General features: G+C 36.7%; 1 protein-coding gene across 2 annotated transcripts in view; it reads left to right on the plus strand.

Annotated features, from left to right (window-relative positions):
• The window catches only part of LOC110100303 (DNA ligase 4), a 51726-nt gene that overhangs the window by 3236 nt on the left and 33165 nt on the right, over positions 1-15325 (plus strand). For both annotated transcript variants that reach the window (XM_020827747.2, XM_028699201.1), the window contains exons 3-6: positions 4832-4917; positions 5001-5137; positions 10878-10952; positions 12580-12671. In XM_020827747.2, coding sequence (XP_020683406.1) covers positions 4832-4917; positions 5001-5137; positions 10878-10952; positions 12580-12671 — 390 coding nt within the window. The remainder of the gene's footprint in view (positions 1-4831; positions 4918-5000; positions 5138-10877; positions 10953-12579; positions 12672-15325) is intronic.

Raw genomic sequence — 15325 nt, forward strand, 5'->3', positions numbered from 1 at the left:
TCTAGACTTAGATCTTCCCAAATCGAGTCCAACACCGGTAACGATTGATACAGGCCGGTATTTTGTCCACCTCCCTTATATGTCTGGCAAACAGTTCACCGTTCAACATACCTTGCAACTTCTCTCCTCAAATGTGGCCAATAAAACTTAGCTCGCATTTGTATCAACGTATTATCTCGCCCCACATGGGCTGCAAGGCCCCCATTGTGTATTTCCTGTATGAGCAATTGACGCCAAGAGGAATCGGGAATGCAAAGCAAGTTGTTTTTAAATAGGAAATTGTGCCTTATAGAATATTCCTCTATTGGCTCTTTGTTGATGCAGCTAAGCCAAGCTGTAGCAAAATCTTTATCTGTCACATATAAATCACAGAGGCTGGTTAATCCTACAAACTCGGTTTGCAACTGTGTGATCAAAGCAGACCTGCGGCTCAAGGCATTTGCCACCCTTTTCTGAGCTCCGCTTTTGTGCTTTAACACAAATGTGAACTTCTGTAGGAATAGAATCCACCTCGCATGCATGCGGTTAATGTTTTTGTGGGAATTTATATATTGCAAGGCTTTGTGATCACTGCACAACACAAAGTCTTGATGTAGTAAGTAGTGCTCCCACTATTTTAATGCTCTCACGACTGCATACAACTCTTGTTCGTACACCGACCAGCGTTGTCGTGAAGGGCATAATTTTTCACTAAAAAACTCTATGGGCCGGTTGTCCTGTGCCAGAACAGCCCCAATCCCTACCGTGGAAGCATCGGTTTCAACTGAGAATGGCTTGTCGAAGTTGGGTAGGATGAGGATAGGTGCCGTAGATAATGCATTCTTAATTGTTTCAAAACTCTTCTGATGCTCATCTTTCCATTGAAATTGCTTGAGTTTCAAGATATCAGTGATTGGAGCAAGAATAATGTTGAAACCTTTAATAAACCTTATGTAGAAATTGGCTAGGCCATGGAAACTCCTTATTTATGAGAAGGTTTTTGGAGTTGGCCAATCAACTATTGCCGCCACCTTCCTTGGATCAGCGGATACTCCATCAACGGAGATCTTGAATCCCAAAAACAGCATCGTGGGTGTTGCAAATTCACACTTGGGGATGTTTAAATACAATTTGTTCTTCCTTAAGACTTCGAAGATAGCCTCTAAATGCTGCAAATGATCTTCCAAGCTGCAAATGAAAACTAGCACGTCGTCAAAATAAGCCACACAACACTTATTGAGGAAAGGTTTTAAAACTTCATTCATGAGCCTCATGAACGTTGCGGGAGCATTGCAAAGACCGAATGACATCACATTCCATTCGTAAAGTCCTTCTCGTGTTTTAAATGCCGTCTTCCATTCATCACCTTGCCTGATTCGAATTTGATGGTAGTCGCTTCGTAAGTCCAATTTAGAGAATATTTGAGAACCCGCTAATTTCTCCAGCATCTCTTCGAAGCGCGGCATTGGAAATCCGAACTTCACTGTTATTTTGTTAATTGCTCGTCTGTCTACACACATTCTCCAACTACCGTTTTTCTTCGACACCAACAAAGCTGGAACTGCACAAGGACTCAAACTATGCTGAATAAGTTGTTTTTCTAGCAACTCATCCACAATTTGCTGCAAAATTTGGTGTTCAGTCGGGCTCAATCTATAGTGAGGCTGATTAGGTAGTGTGGCCCCAGGCACCAAATCAATTTAATGCTGTATGGTTCGGACTGGTGGCAACTCATTTGGTAACTTATCAGGTTCCAAATCTGAGAATTGTTGAAGTAAAGCTTCCACGGTCTCTGGCATAGCTGCAGACGATGGGGAACTCTTCTGCTCCTTTACAATTAAGGCCAGAATTTTGGTAGACTCCTTCCAGGCATGAATCAATTGATTTCCTGTCACAGAGAACATAACAATTTTATCATTAGTCACCAGAGAGTTACCTTCTTGACTGTTGGGCAGCAACCTCAGCTTCTTGCCCTTCCACTCAAATGCATAAGTGTTTGCTCTGCAATCATGTGTTGCTCCCACGTCGAACTGCCACGGCCGCCCAAGGATGATATGACAAACATCCATATCGACTACGTCACAGAGTACTTTGCTTGCATAATGTTTCCCAATAGAAAAAGATACTCGGCACATATCGGTGACGGTCATCTCCATGCCTTTCTTCACCCAACCAATTTTGTATGGGTTTGGATTTTTCGTGGTTTTGAGCTGTAAAGATTGAACCACAGCCTTGGATATTATATTTTCTGTACAACCGCTATCAACTAGTAAATCACAAACCTTTCCACCAATTGTGCATTTGGTCCTGAACACCGCATTCCGCTGTGAGTTAGTCGCGTGACGGGGAGCTAGTAGCAGCTTCTGGATTACACACACAAGTGGTTCACCCTCGTCACCTCCTACATCTTCATGAGCAGAATTTACTTCCTCTCCACCATCTTGTAACGTCTTCATCCTCTGCCTCAATCAACTAAATTTGAGGTCTTGTTGGGCATTCATTCGATTTATGCCCCGGCTGAAAACATCTAAAACATTTGAGGGTGGTCGGTTTCGCATATGGATTGTCTTTAGCCACACCTTTGAACCTTGAATTCGCTCGCACATCAACATTCCTGCCGTTATAGTTGCCCGTAGACTGAGTTCCAGGTGAAGGCTGTGGGTTTTGATTCACATTCACTGTTGTGGATCTGATGTTATCGGTTGCTGATTCAACAGGTCTTTTTCCTTGACTGCCCTTGTTATGCCTTGTCGACTGCATTTCCACTTTCAAAGCGTAGTTCACTGCTTGTGACAGTGACCAAACGGCATTCAACTCAAGTCTATCCTGAATTGTTTCCTTCAAACCCCCTACGTAACGAGCTACGAGCTGATTTGCTGATTCATTTAAATTGTTTCTGGCACTCAACCAATAAAACTCCTCGGTGTAGTCGCTGACTGACCTGTTCCCCTTATGACAATGCTAATATTGCATATAGAGTAACTGGTCATAATCTGTGGGTAGAAAGTGCCCGCGAAGTAACCGCTTCATTCGGCGCTAATTGCGGACAGGCCCTCGACCATCTCTACGTCGCGATTGCAGTAATTGAAGCCACCAAGCGCGGGCTCCACCTTTCAGTCGACACGCAACGTATTTTACTTGTTTTGTCGGCTCAATTTCCATATATTCAAAAAATGTTTCCACTGCTCGCTCCCAATCCGATAATCCTCGATGTGCAGCTTGCCGTCAAAGAACGGAATGTCCAGTTTGACGCGAAACTCGCTGAGAGGACGGACTGTTTCCCGCTGTCGTCGCCGGCGAGGCTGAGCCACATCTTCATCTGACTCTGAAAATTCCAGGGCGGTGACTTGTTCTGCTCCTTCGTCTGAATCTGAATCTTCCAATACCGGTGTATCACGAACTGGGTTCTGTCCCCCATCAAACCTTTGGCGAGCTACCTGTGTGGTTGCCGGCATTGCTGTACGAAGGTTTGGATTTCGCTCCATACGAGCCAAAACAGTTCTCAGGTCTTGACGTACCTCAGCGTGGAAGTGATAGAACTCCTCCGTCAACTCCTGCAGCTGGTGTGCGAGACTTGAGTGTTAAACCCAAAGGGCTTCAAGGCTTTTCTCTTCGTTGGGAGCCACCCGTTTGCTGCTCTCGGCCATCTAGCTCTGATACCAATTCTGATGTAGTATCCTGTGAGAGATAAGCACTAGCAAGCAAGAAGAACTCAATAGAACAGTGACTGTAACTTCTCTGTATTCTAAAATGAAAATTATCAAGAGTGCTTTTCTTCTATCTTCTATTCCTATAAGTAATAGCAGGAAAAAGATACTATGATAACTAACTTAAAAAGGACAAGTAGGGCAGCAAACTAATTCCTGAGCTAACAAACTAAAAGCGGTATAACAGAAAGTGGAACCAAAGCAGGGCATGTGCACATATCTGGTGGTCCGGTATTCCCCAGCTCCTTCCTCTAATGATGCTTTGCCTCAAAGGAGGATATTAATTAGTGAAGAAAGAGCAAATACAATGGGTGTACAGGCCATACAATGGATGGAGGAGATTGGAAGGAAATAACTTGCTAATGAGATAAGCTAAAAGACTATGCTCACACAACCCCGTTTTCCTTATAGTTTGATTAAACCCTTAGCGGAGAAAGTAGGGGTTAAAAATGCTTCACTTAAGGAATGCCAAAATACATAATTTGGTTAGTTTTAGGGACTTCAACCAAACAATCCATCTAAAAGTGATTTATTTTGATGTTTAGTAATTGCTTCTTTTTCAAAACTATTTTTGATTCAATTTTAGGTGCGTATTAGAAGTGGTAAGGTTTGCTAATAGTTCTCAAGGAATTTAACTTAAATTGGATACTTCCAAACTCAAACTGAGAGGTACAACAACTCTGTATTTCCGGTTTTTTTTTTTTTTAATTTCTTTAAAGTCTTTTACTTATAGATCAAATTCCGAACATTGAAGTTTATTAAAAACTGATTTTGTTATAGGTGTGTCAAAACCTATTAACTGATAGTTTTTCTAGCAGATGATGTGGGACTAAATCTTTTCTTCATGTTAGGGCAGTAGTTCTAGCGGGAATCTAATTTTATGGCTATTCCAAATTCCAAAACTTATGACAAATTTATAGTAGTTTGATTGGGCAGCGCTTTCTTCTTTTATAAGCTGTATGTTTCTATTAGATCCTCGTATTCTGGACCATCTTTGCTTGTTAAATAAAAGATGGAATGATTGATAGTTAGATAACTGATTTTATATATTTTCCAGATGATTTTGTAAGCTTTAATGTTATAGCTTTTGGTTTCTCAAATGATTGTTTTACGTCAGTGATGCCTGATTAATTCTTTTTGTCCAGGGGAGACAAAGCTGCGGTCCTTTCAGGTCTCATTAAGAAAACAAATGCAGTGGAAATGAAATGGATTCTAATGATCATACTAAAAGGTATTTCTCCTTAATGACCTGGCACTATTTTCCTTTTTTTTTTCAGTATTGTTGTTCCTAAGTCTCTTTTTTTACTTGTATAGATTTGAAGCTGGGAATTAGTGAGAAGAGTATTTTTCATGAGTTTCATCCAGATGCTGAAGACCTTTTCAATGTGACTTGTGACCTTAAGCTTGTTTGTGAAAAGTTGAAAGATAAGGGTCAACGGCATAAACGACAGGTTCTTTTTTGCTCAATTTCACGATGATAACTCAGCAATTTTAAAGATCTTCACAGATGATTATAGCTCATGTTACTTGTTTATTTTCTTCAATTATTATTATTTTTCATTTCATTTCAATATATATATGCACGAAGATCTCTGAAAATGCTATTAGTTTATACTTTTATTCAGTTTCTTAATATTATATTACCATGTAACTAGGCTTCTCTGATGGTTTGTAAATTCATTTGACCGTGTTGATGCCCTGATAACTAAATTTAATATTAGTTGCAATTTTTATAAATATATAGCCTTAACGTTTGGGAGGCTTTTGTTCTTTTAAGTGATATAGCATTTGTCTTTTTTTCTTTGTTATCGTTTTAGAGTTTGGTTAGTGCTTGATGATTACTATTGCATGTCCGAACATTCGCAGCAGTAGAGGGATATAGAGTTTAATGTTTTAGCTTTGTAATAAGATCCAACACACATACATATAGAAGAAGAGTGCAAGAATTATAAGCAACACCAAATTTTTTATGCGAAAAATCTTGAAAATGAAAAAACATTGGGGCCGGGCCATGTTGAGGTGATTCCACTAGTATTTGTTTTATTAGAAGTGAAGCCTTCTTTGAGAGAAGGAATTGATACATTGTAAAGAACATGTTAGTTGGTTGAAGTTGAAAGAGCCCTTTGGCAGGAATTCAACACAAATCAAACTGTTGAAGTTGGGAGTCAGAGTTAATATAGATGGTGGACAACAAAGCTTTAAGTACCATAGTTTGGCGTATATTATCCAAGGACCCCAGTGGTTGGTCAGTGGCAGAATGTAATATCCATTACTATATTATCCAGTCTATCTACAATGAATATAAATGAACCTGATAATAATTATATGCTTATTTAAGTGTTTATGGATTTCCTATGAAGTTGATTTAAGTAGAATATTTATAATTGAAAATTTTCCCTGGGAGCGTTGTGGTGTTGAGCTTCTTGTTTGAATGAACAAAATTTGATTTCTTGAGAGCGCTGCCTCATTGGACCTTGCGGCGACGAGGTCTCTATTTATAAGAATTTTTCAGAAACCAAAATTTCTTGGGAGCATAGTAGCGCTGGGTAAGTCAGCATCGCGACACTGGACCAATATTTATATTTTTATATAAATATCTAAAAGTATTAACAAAATACCCCTCATCCAATTTCAATCATTAGAAACGTCGAGAGAGGGACCAGAGGAGATAAAATGGGAAAGAGAAAGGAAAAAAAGAGTTTGGAGGTCGCTGAGCTAGATTTATTTGTCAGGATTGCTAAATGAATTGTTTGCCTCGATGTAAGATTTTATTATCCTACTTCAGTTTTCAATTTGAGTAATTTAGGTAAAAGTTATAGGGTTTAATTTGATGCAGATTAGTTTGAGAAACTTTTTAATGTATAACTTTTGATATGCCGTAGAATAAATAATTCTGAACATTTGAATAAGAAAAGCTCAAAGTTTCGCCAAGTGGTTTTAAATGCAGGATTTTTCATATAATTTGTTAATTATGTAGGTGTTAACATAAAGTGTTATAAAATGATGAAAGATTCCAAACAATGTTATAAACACTATCTATAAAAGGTTTTATGGTTTTTCAACATTGAGTATGTACGAAATTATTTCTCTCTAAAACACTAAGGCCGTCGTACAAGTGAGTATTTTATGTATTCCTGCATTATGTTAGTAGTGTTTTTATGTGTTGAAATCATCAATGTTACTGTGCTTACATGCTGAAAATATTGATGTTGTTGGCTATACATGTTGAATATCAATGTTCATGTGCTTGAATTGTGTGATGAAATAAGGGGAATGATGGGGGGAATGTGGTGGAGTTTTAAGTGCAATACAAGAGAAGTTAGAAGGGCCCTTATAATCATGTTTATATGTGTTCATGTATTCTTCCATTTGTCTTAAACATATGCAGGATGATTAAGTGGAGGTATAAGTGAAAGTGGAGTTATAAATAAAATCGTGATGAATGTAATTCCTCTTTCTTCTTTGGACATGTGTGAGATGACCAAGTAGATGTCGAAGGATGCATTAGGAAATGTGAATATTATGTTATGTATTCATATTATGTTGTATGTGATGCTGTCTATGTTTTGATATCATGTTTAGGAAAATGTTTATATTATACAATCATATCCATATGATACTGTGAAATATTATCCCTCATCTGAATTCTTGTTCAAGGGATGCTTACTATGTTACTGTTATATGTGTAAATCTAAAACATCTGTTTGATGTTAAGTTAAAGTTTTTTAATACATTTTGCACTAAAAATGTTAGGATAGTCTACTTTTAAATGTAAACTATTGTTCATGTAATGTAGCTATTTCTTATATTATTATATTGAATTTTGTAGTAGTAGGAACCATATGATATATTGAGCAAGTGGTTTGCTCATCTTATATATTTGAATTATAATCAGAGCCACAGGAATAATAATTAGATAAGTGTTAGGAAGCTGAGATGGTTTAAAGTTATTTCATGTATGCCCATGTTTTTATGTACGATAAGTTGAACTATGCGTATATTTGATAGGTGAAAGTGTTGAAAAAGATGAACCCTCAAGTTGAGGAGGGAATTGTTGATGAACAAAGTTTTAGTCAGGCTGCGAATGTGCAGAGCACAGTAGGGGTCATGATATCAGATTTGATGATGCAGTTTTTTAGTTTAGTAGCCCAATGGATTGGAGAAGCATAAAGTAGGATGCTTATGCCAAGGGCTGATGAAGTTGACAAGCTGTTGTAGATGTTTCAGGGGCTGAAACCTCTTTATTTTTAGGGTGTTGTAGAGCATAGAATGGATGAAGATTAGTTGTTGGTCATTTGATAGTATGTTGCGCCTTGAGAGTTGGAAGATACAATTCATTGTATTTTAGTTAGATGGGGGTGCTGAGCGTTGGTGATTAGGCCAACAAAAAGATAAATATCAGCGAAAGTTGAATGCCGAGACTTCTTGGAAAGAATTTAAGGAGACATTTAGACGTTGGTTCGTGCCGCCATCTGTTAGCTGCAGATGCAAGAGTCATTTTTAACAAATCTTTGATGTAGTATGAAGCTAAATTCACTGCACTAGCCAACTATTCCTCGCAATTAGTTGACACTTTTGAGAAGAAGTGTTATCGGTTTTCGAGATGACTGAGAAATAATTTGAGACATCCTTTAGTTCCTTTTCTTGTTGGTGACCTCATCGAGCTCTTTTAGAGAGCTAAATGGATAAAGAATGACCTGATGGCAACCCAATAGTGTTAGAATGCAAGTAGGAAGAGATTCAGTGGAGAGTCATCTAGTAGTGGGCCTGGTGGAAAGTTTATTTGATTTGGGACGGTGAATCAAGGAGAGGAGGTCCTAGTTTCCAGTAGTGCACGTCCATATTTTTCCCCGAGTAGTGTTCTAGTATGTAAATATTGTGGCAGGAGACATCAGGGATGTTGGTTCATTATTACTGGCTAGTGTTTTAGATGTTGTCAATTTGGTTACAAGATAGCTTAGTGTCGCCAAAGAGGTGGGGAAGGGGGGTTAGAGGAGACGAGAGGTCTGACAGGCAGACAAGAGTGGTTCCTTTGAGAGTTTTTAGTGAAGGATCATCTAGTAGAAGTAATTCGTTGGGAGATTGTCTGGAGGAGCTCAGAGGGAGTAAAGTATTGTGGTTAGTGCTGCTCCAGCCCAGCTTAGAGTATACAGTTTGACTAAGCAGGAGGCTAGAGATACTACGAACATGGTGAGAGGTAATTTCTTATTTCTTCTCAGTATGTCATACTTTGTTTGATTCTGGAACTAGCCGTTCTTTTCTATCTGTAAGATTTTTGGATATTTTGAGTTTATTTCCTATTTCTTTATTTAATGGCTTGTTTATTATGTTGCTTACGAGTGATTTCTTAGTTTCTAGCCAAGTTTTTATTTGTGAGATTGAGATTTAGATAGGAAGCTAGAATCTAGATTGGTCGTGTTCCCCTTATTCGAATTTGATGTTATTTTGGGGATGAATTTTGTTAAGCAAGTATGAAGCTAATATTGATTGCAATCGAAGAGGGTAGCATTGCATGTTGATGAAGAGGTGTTTTATTTGCAAGGTTTTAGAGATGTATTGTCATGTCTACTATCGACCTTGTAAGTTAATAAGTTGTGGAATAGAAGGAATTTTGTGTTTTTGACATACGTGAGAGATGAAAGTAAATTTATTTGGAAGATTGATGATGTTCCTATAGTACAGGAGTTCCTAGATGTATTTATTGAAGAGTTGGTAGGTTTACTTCTTGAGAGAGAAGTAGAATTTTGTATTAATGTGGTACTTGGTATGTCCCTTATCTCGAAGACCCCATATAGAATGAAACCTAAATAATTTCATTAACTTAAAGTTCAGTTACAAGAATTATTGGAAAAAAGATTTATTCAGCTTAGTGTATCTCCCTGAGAGTGCATTGGTACTATTTGTAAAGAAAAAAGATGGTTCGATAAGGGTGCATATTAATTGTAGAGAATTGACTGGAGTGACAGTTAATATTTGTTACCTCAGATTGACAATTTATTTAATTATTTCAAAGGTGCTTTTGCATTTTCGAAGATTGATCTGAAATCTATATATCACTAGTTGAGGGTGAATGCTAAGGATATAGCAAAGACATCTTTCAGTACTAGATATGACCATTTTGAGTTCTTAGTTATGCATTTTGGGGTATCTAATGCACCCGTTGTCTTTATGTATATGATGAATGTGATGTTTAGAGAATATTTAGACCAGTCTATTGAGTTGTGAATTTTGGTTGGGGTCTTTGACATTTTTGGGTCATGTTGTTAGTAAGGATGAGATTGGACAAGGCGGACTTCAATGTCGCAGGTTCATAGTTTTTTGGCATGACATGATATCAGAAAGTTTGTTAGGGACCATATTCAACGGGCGACAAAGGTTGGAGGACTGTAGTTGCGGGCGATGGATGTCAGAAGGATTGTATTTGGATGACGACGACCGGTAGGCCATAGTGGTAAGCCGGTGAAGGCTTGAAGACAACAGTCAAACGGTGGCATGGCAGTCTTTAGGATCCTTTAAACCTTAGAGCTCTCTTGAATATCAAACTAAAGTCTAAGCTCCAAATCCATGCTCCTCTTCCTCCCTCATGTAGAGAGCGAGAGTTTATTTATAAATTTTTGAGATCGACATGCTCTTATATATGGAGAAAATTTAGACCGCTCCATCGGACGACCCATCATCTTGTCGGAATTGAGAGATTTTGGGCTCATTGGATTTGTCTGGTCGAGCCATTTTATTCTACTATAAACGTACCAAATTTGGAGATCATTTGGTTATTCAATTAATATCTTGAAATTTCTAATTATGCTTTAGGCCCTTTATTTGAGCTTATTCCGGCTCTAATTGGATCATTTTTTATGTCTTTGAGTTTGTCTCGTCGAGATGTTTAGTTCGATTATAAATTTGTTGGAATCAAAGTTCAGATGGTCCCACATTCAATTTTGGAAGTTTTCAATTCAAATGTGCATTGAGATTCGTGCCCGATTAAAGCGGTTTTGTGTGACATATCAATAGCCAAACTCATATCCAGTCCTTTCAAGTCCTAATTCCATGGTAGGCAACTTTTTTGTTTTATTGCATTTTAGTAATCTTAATTTCATCAGAAAGTTTTAATGGAAACTTCTTTTCTTTTTTCGACAATTTTCTGTTCCAATCTTTGATTTGTCACTTACGCGTACTGTTGTTCAACAATAGGATATAGAAGTGGGGAAAGCTGTTAGGCCTCAGCTGGCTATGCGGATTAGTGATGCTACTACTGCATGGAAGAAGGTAGGTTTGCTTGTAATTCAGTATTGGTTTGAATAATTTTTGTGTTGTTGTGGCTTATTATGCTTTTGCATAAATATTTTAAATTCTTTTCTGTTCTAGTTCCTATCCGGTTGGATATATATATATATATGAGCTAGAGGTTATCCTTGTCCTGTAGGAATGCTATTTATTATTTTTTTTATTATTTTTTATCGAGTATCAGCTAGCCTTCTCTATTTTCATGTTCAGTTTTAACAATATTGGATGTTGAAGAGTATTCAATATGTCTGAACTACCTGTAGAGAGCATCTAATTTCTTTAGTTTTATTGAAGCTTGAGGCTAATTTATAATGATTTTCAACTGCTTTACATTTTTAAGCCTGGCATGTCACAATTTAAATTTTTGGGGGAAACATTTGATGAAATGTGTCATATTTTATGTGCACCTCCATAATGTTTGGGAAGACGCTGTTAAAGAACTTGTTAATCTATGTAAGTGTAACATATGAAACTTATGTTGAAAAATTTTGTACTACATATGCTCCTTCTCTATGAAGATTAGAAAGCACTTTCAAAGAGGCTTCTTACGCTTCATTTGGGACAGCTTTTTTAGTTTTTTCTAAAGCAGATTTCTAATATAAAAATGTTAGAGTTCAAGAATTGTTTTATAAAAAGTCACTTTATAAAGTAGTTTAAAGATGTCCCAAACGAAACCTTAGTCTTTGTTAGTGTAGCAGTGGCTTGGTTTTGTATTAGATATTTTAGCACAACGATTTTACTTCAATATCAAACAAATCCTTTGTGAGAATTTGTCGGAGCAGTTTGGATACTCTTTTTCCATCCGTAAAAAAAAATGATCATAGCAATCATATATTTCTGTTTGCTGAGCATGATGTGAGAAATGTTTGTAGCTTGGTTTAAATTTAGCTAGCATCATTAGGACATGATACAATTCTTTTGGATGAAGTTGATAGCTAGTTATTTACTATTATATTGCAGCATAAACATTATTAACTTCAAAATGCTGACATCATCTGCACCATCATCATAGCTCTTACAGAAGAAAACAACAAATTCATTCTTGTCCATATCATTTGTAACAATTACAACAATAACCATAAACCCTATATAATTGCTTTGTATTGTACTCCTTTCATTGATTGATAATAAATTTTTTTGCTTAAGGAAAAAATTTTGACAACATCAATAACTAAAATGGATTAACATTAGAATTTTTTTTTGTTATAAAGATATCACAGCAAAATATTATATGTACTCCTTATTTTCGTAACGAATAATTCATACAAATGTGTAAAAAAGATGATTGGTGATGATTAGTGAGGCTGAAATCTTTGTCTAGTATTATCAGTTATTCATAATTCTCATACTATATTACAATAAACTTTGTCATTTCCACTTGTGCTTCTATGCTTTTCTGTCTTTCTGGGGACTTTCTATCTTTGACATTCTCGGTAGTCTCATTCAATTCATTTTTCTGATGAGCACGTTGAGTCATTGAGTCAGGATGGTGACTCTTTCCTAAATAATCACATATACAGTATTTATTCATTTTGGTGGTTCAGAATGATGGAAGACAAGATCATGCTTTACAAATATGCATTTAAATAACTTACTTTTGTTCTTCTAGTTCCATGGTAAGCAGATTGTTGCAGAGTGCAAATTTGACGGTGATCGCATTCAAATCCACAGAAATGGAAAAGATATACACTTCTATTCTCGGTATTTTTTATAGAAAAATATGTCAAGTAGTCTTTAGTGCTTTTTCATTGTTTTTTATAATCTGTTTCTAGTTTAGTTTTCTATTTGTCTCTTGGTGTTTTACCTATTGTACATTATGGTCGAATAAGAATAAACTTTGTTTTGCAATTGCCATGTAAGTCCTACATTGTGGCGTGATATTTACATTTCAATGTATATAAAATGTATGTTTACTTATAGCTTGCAAACCTCAGTATATGACTAACGTCAGGTCTCATAGGATGAGTAATTTTTTTTAGTTGGATTTAATTTAGTAATATTGATAGCAAAAAAAGCATAAAAAATAGCAAGATATAGAATTGGCTATGATTGTAAGTATCAGATTGTAATCTTTACAGGGAATGCTATCCTGACTATTAGGCCCTGCTTTAGCTACTATACTTTGCCAGTGCACGCCAGATATTATTCACTTTACTGAATGTCCATCTTCTGTAGGAAAAGTGTACTAGAGAAAAGAAGCACTTATAATAAAATAAAGCATTATGCTGTTTTCATCATTATTCTTAGGAGTTGTCACTTATAATTCTTCTAAGCTAATCATCCCGGTTATAGTTGTTGCAAAATTTTTAACAGCACAATAGCGTGCTTTATGTTCTTTGTGAAGCAGAACAGTAAAGTTGCGCAATACTTAGCAAAAAAGAGGGTTTACACCATAAGGCAGAGTCAAAGAGGTGAATTGTGCACTCACACTTAGGCACTAGCATATTGGCGCCTCTTGGTGAGCCGAGAGAACAAGTGAATGCTTTGTTCTATCTTTAAAATTTTTGCACTTAAGTCTACTCATCTATTGGAAGTTTAAAGCAACCACTTTTGATATTTTGCTAATTATCAAGCTTACTAGTTGTGGCTTTCTGTCAAATGTTTGTTTTATAATATATGTTTTTGACCATTTGTTGAATTGAATGAGGCTATCATGATTTTACTCCTGTTATTTCATTTATCTTTTTCTTTCTTCTTACGATGAATAAGGAATATATTCCTATATGTTACTTCTCTTCTTTCAGTCCTTTATTTTTTTTTCTTGTTCTTTGCCAGCAATTTTTTCTGGGTAAACTCTTTAATCTCGCGTCTGTTCATCTTGGAGGGTAGCAAATAACTCCCTTCCCCTTGCCCCTTTTGTTCCACCCCATGTTCTTTTTCCTTTTCTTCATATTCTTGCCTATTTCTTGAGCTATGAATCATTTCAGATATTTATCATCATATTTTTTAAGGCATTCAGTAGAAAGCCTTTTCTTGTCTATTCTTGGCTTTAGCGTTTGAATTTTTTGTTCTAATTTATAATATCTTTTGTAGCCGAACTGGGAAAATAACAATTCGGTCTTATCTTTCTTAGCTTCATAGCATTTTGGTCCTCCTTTTATTAAAAGCCACCATTTTGTTGCTGCATTTAGTCAAAGGATTTGTTTTCGATCCTTAGAGATAACATTTCCATCAGTAAAAGGATTAAAGGACTAAATTACTTGTCCTTCTGGCCATCCTAATCCAGTCGCAGCAGCTTCTTCCTGGATTTGTGTTGAGCGTCGTCCTAATGTGAGTCCATTGGTTCTTAATCACAAAGTTCATTCTCAAAGTATTGAGCTTGCCTCACTGAAGAAATGGAGCTTAACATGCTGCCTTGGCAAACCGAAGATTAGCATACATCTCTAGCTTCATCTGTAAATTCTTCTCAAACTTCTATAATTTCTTTGTGCCATTTTATTCACACCCTGAGCCTCATTGACACATAAGACCTGATTCTAGCTCTCTATCTGATGCGGACATCCGACGGTGGACGATATTCAAAGGAAGAGTCGAAGATTGATGACCGAGATCACTCCGTTTTATTTTAGTTTATTAATTGTATCTTGATTTAATTTTGCAATTATCCCTTTTTACCCTTTTATTTAAGAGTTTTGTCTCATGTAAGCCCAAGGGGCAAATTTGTCTTTTAGTTTCTTTTGAGGCCTATATATAGAGGCCCCGTCTCTTGTATTAAGAATGATGAATTATTAAGAAAATAAATTTTGTTTGCACTTGTGTTCTTTGGAGAGAACTTGGGTGAGATTCCTATGGAAGGGAATCAAAGTTTCCACCAGCCGCAGGATGGGTCCAGCCTCGTGGCTTAAAGTTCCTTGGAGAAGGGCAACATATTACCCGTCAACTGCAGGATGTGTCCGGGCTCACAGTTGTATCTTTCTTTCTCTAAATCCTTTTCTCCTCCTCCCTTGACCGCCGGCCAAAATCCCCCACTTGCCAGTGGCCAATTCTCCCACAAACCCCTCCAAAGCCACAAGCCTCCTCCAATTTATCCATATCAATTGCCAGCCATAAACCACTCCACCACCACCTCCTAGTCGGCCACCCCATCTCATCCTCCTAGCTGCCGGCCACCCCATCCCTTTTTTCCTCTTAATGATGATTTCAATCATCATTAATACCTACCAAAATTAGCCTACCTAATTTGGGGTAAGAATTAAATATATTTGAAATTCAAATTTGAATTTTAAATACTTTCCTAAAATTAACTAAGCTAAATTAGAAAAGTTTCTAAATTTAAGTCTAATTTGATTTTAAATTAGATTTGATTTAATTACCCTTTTCCTAATTTAGAATCATGATTTAGGAAGTTTTAAATT

This window comes from Dendrobium catenatum, unplaced genomic scaffold, assembly GCF_001605985.2.
Source record: "Dendrobium catenatum unplaced genomic scaffold, ASM160598v2 fragScaff_scaffold_1220, whole genome shotgun sequence".
Lineage (NCBI taxonomy): Eukaryota > Viridiplantae > Streptophyta > Magnoliopsida > Asparagales > Orchidaceae > Dendrobium > Dendrobium catenatum.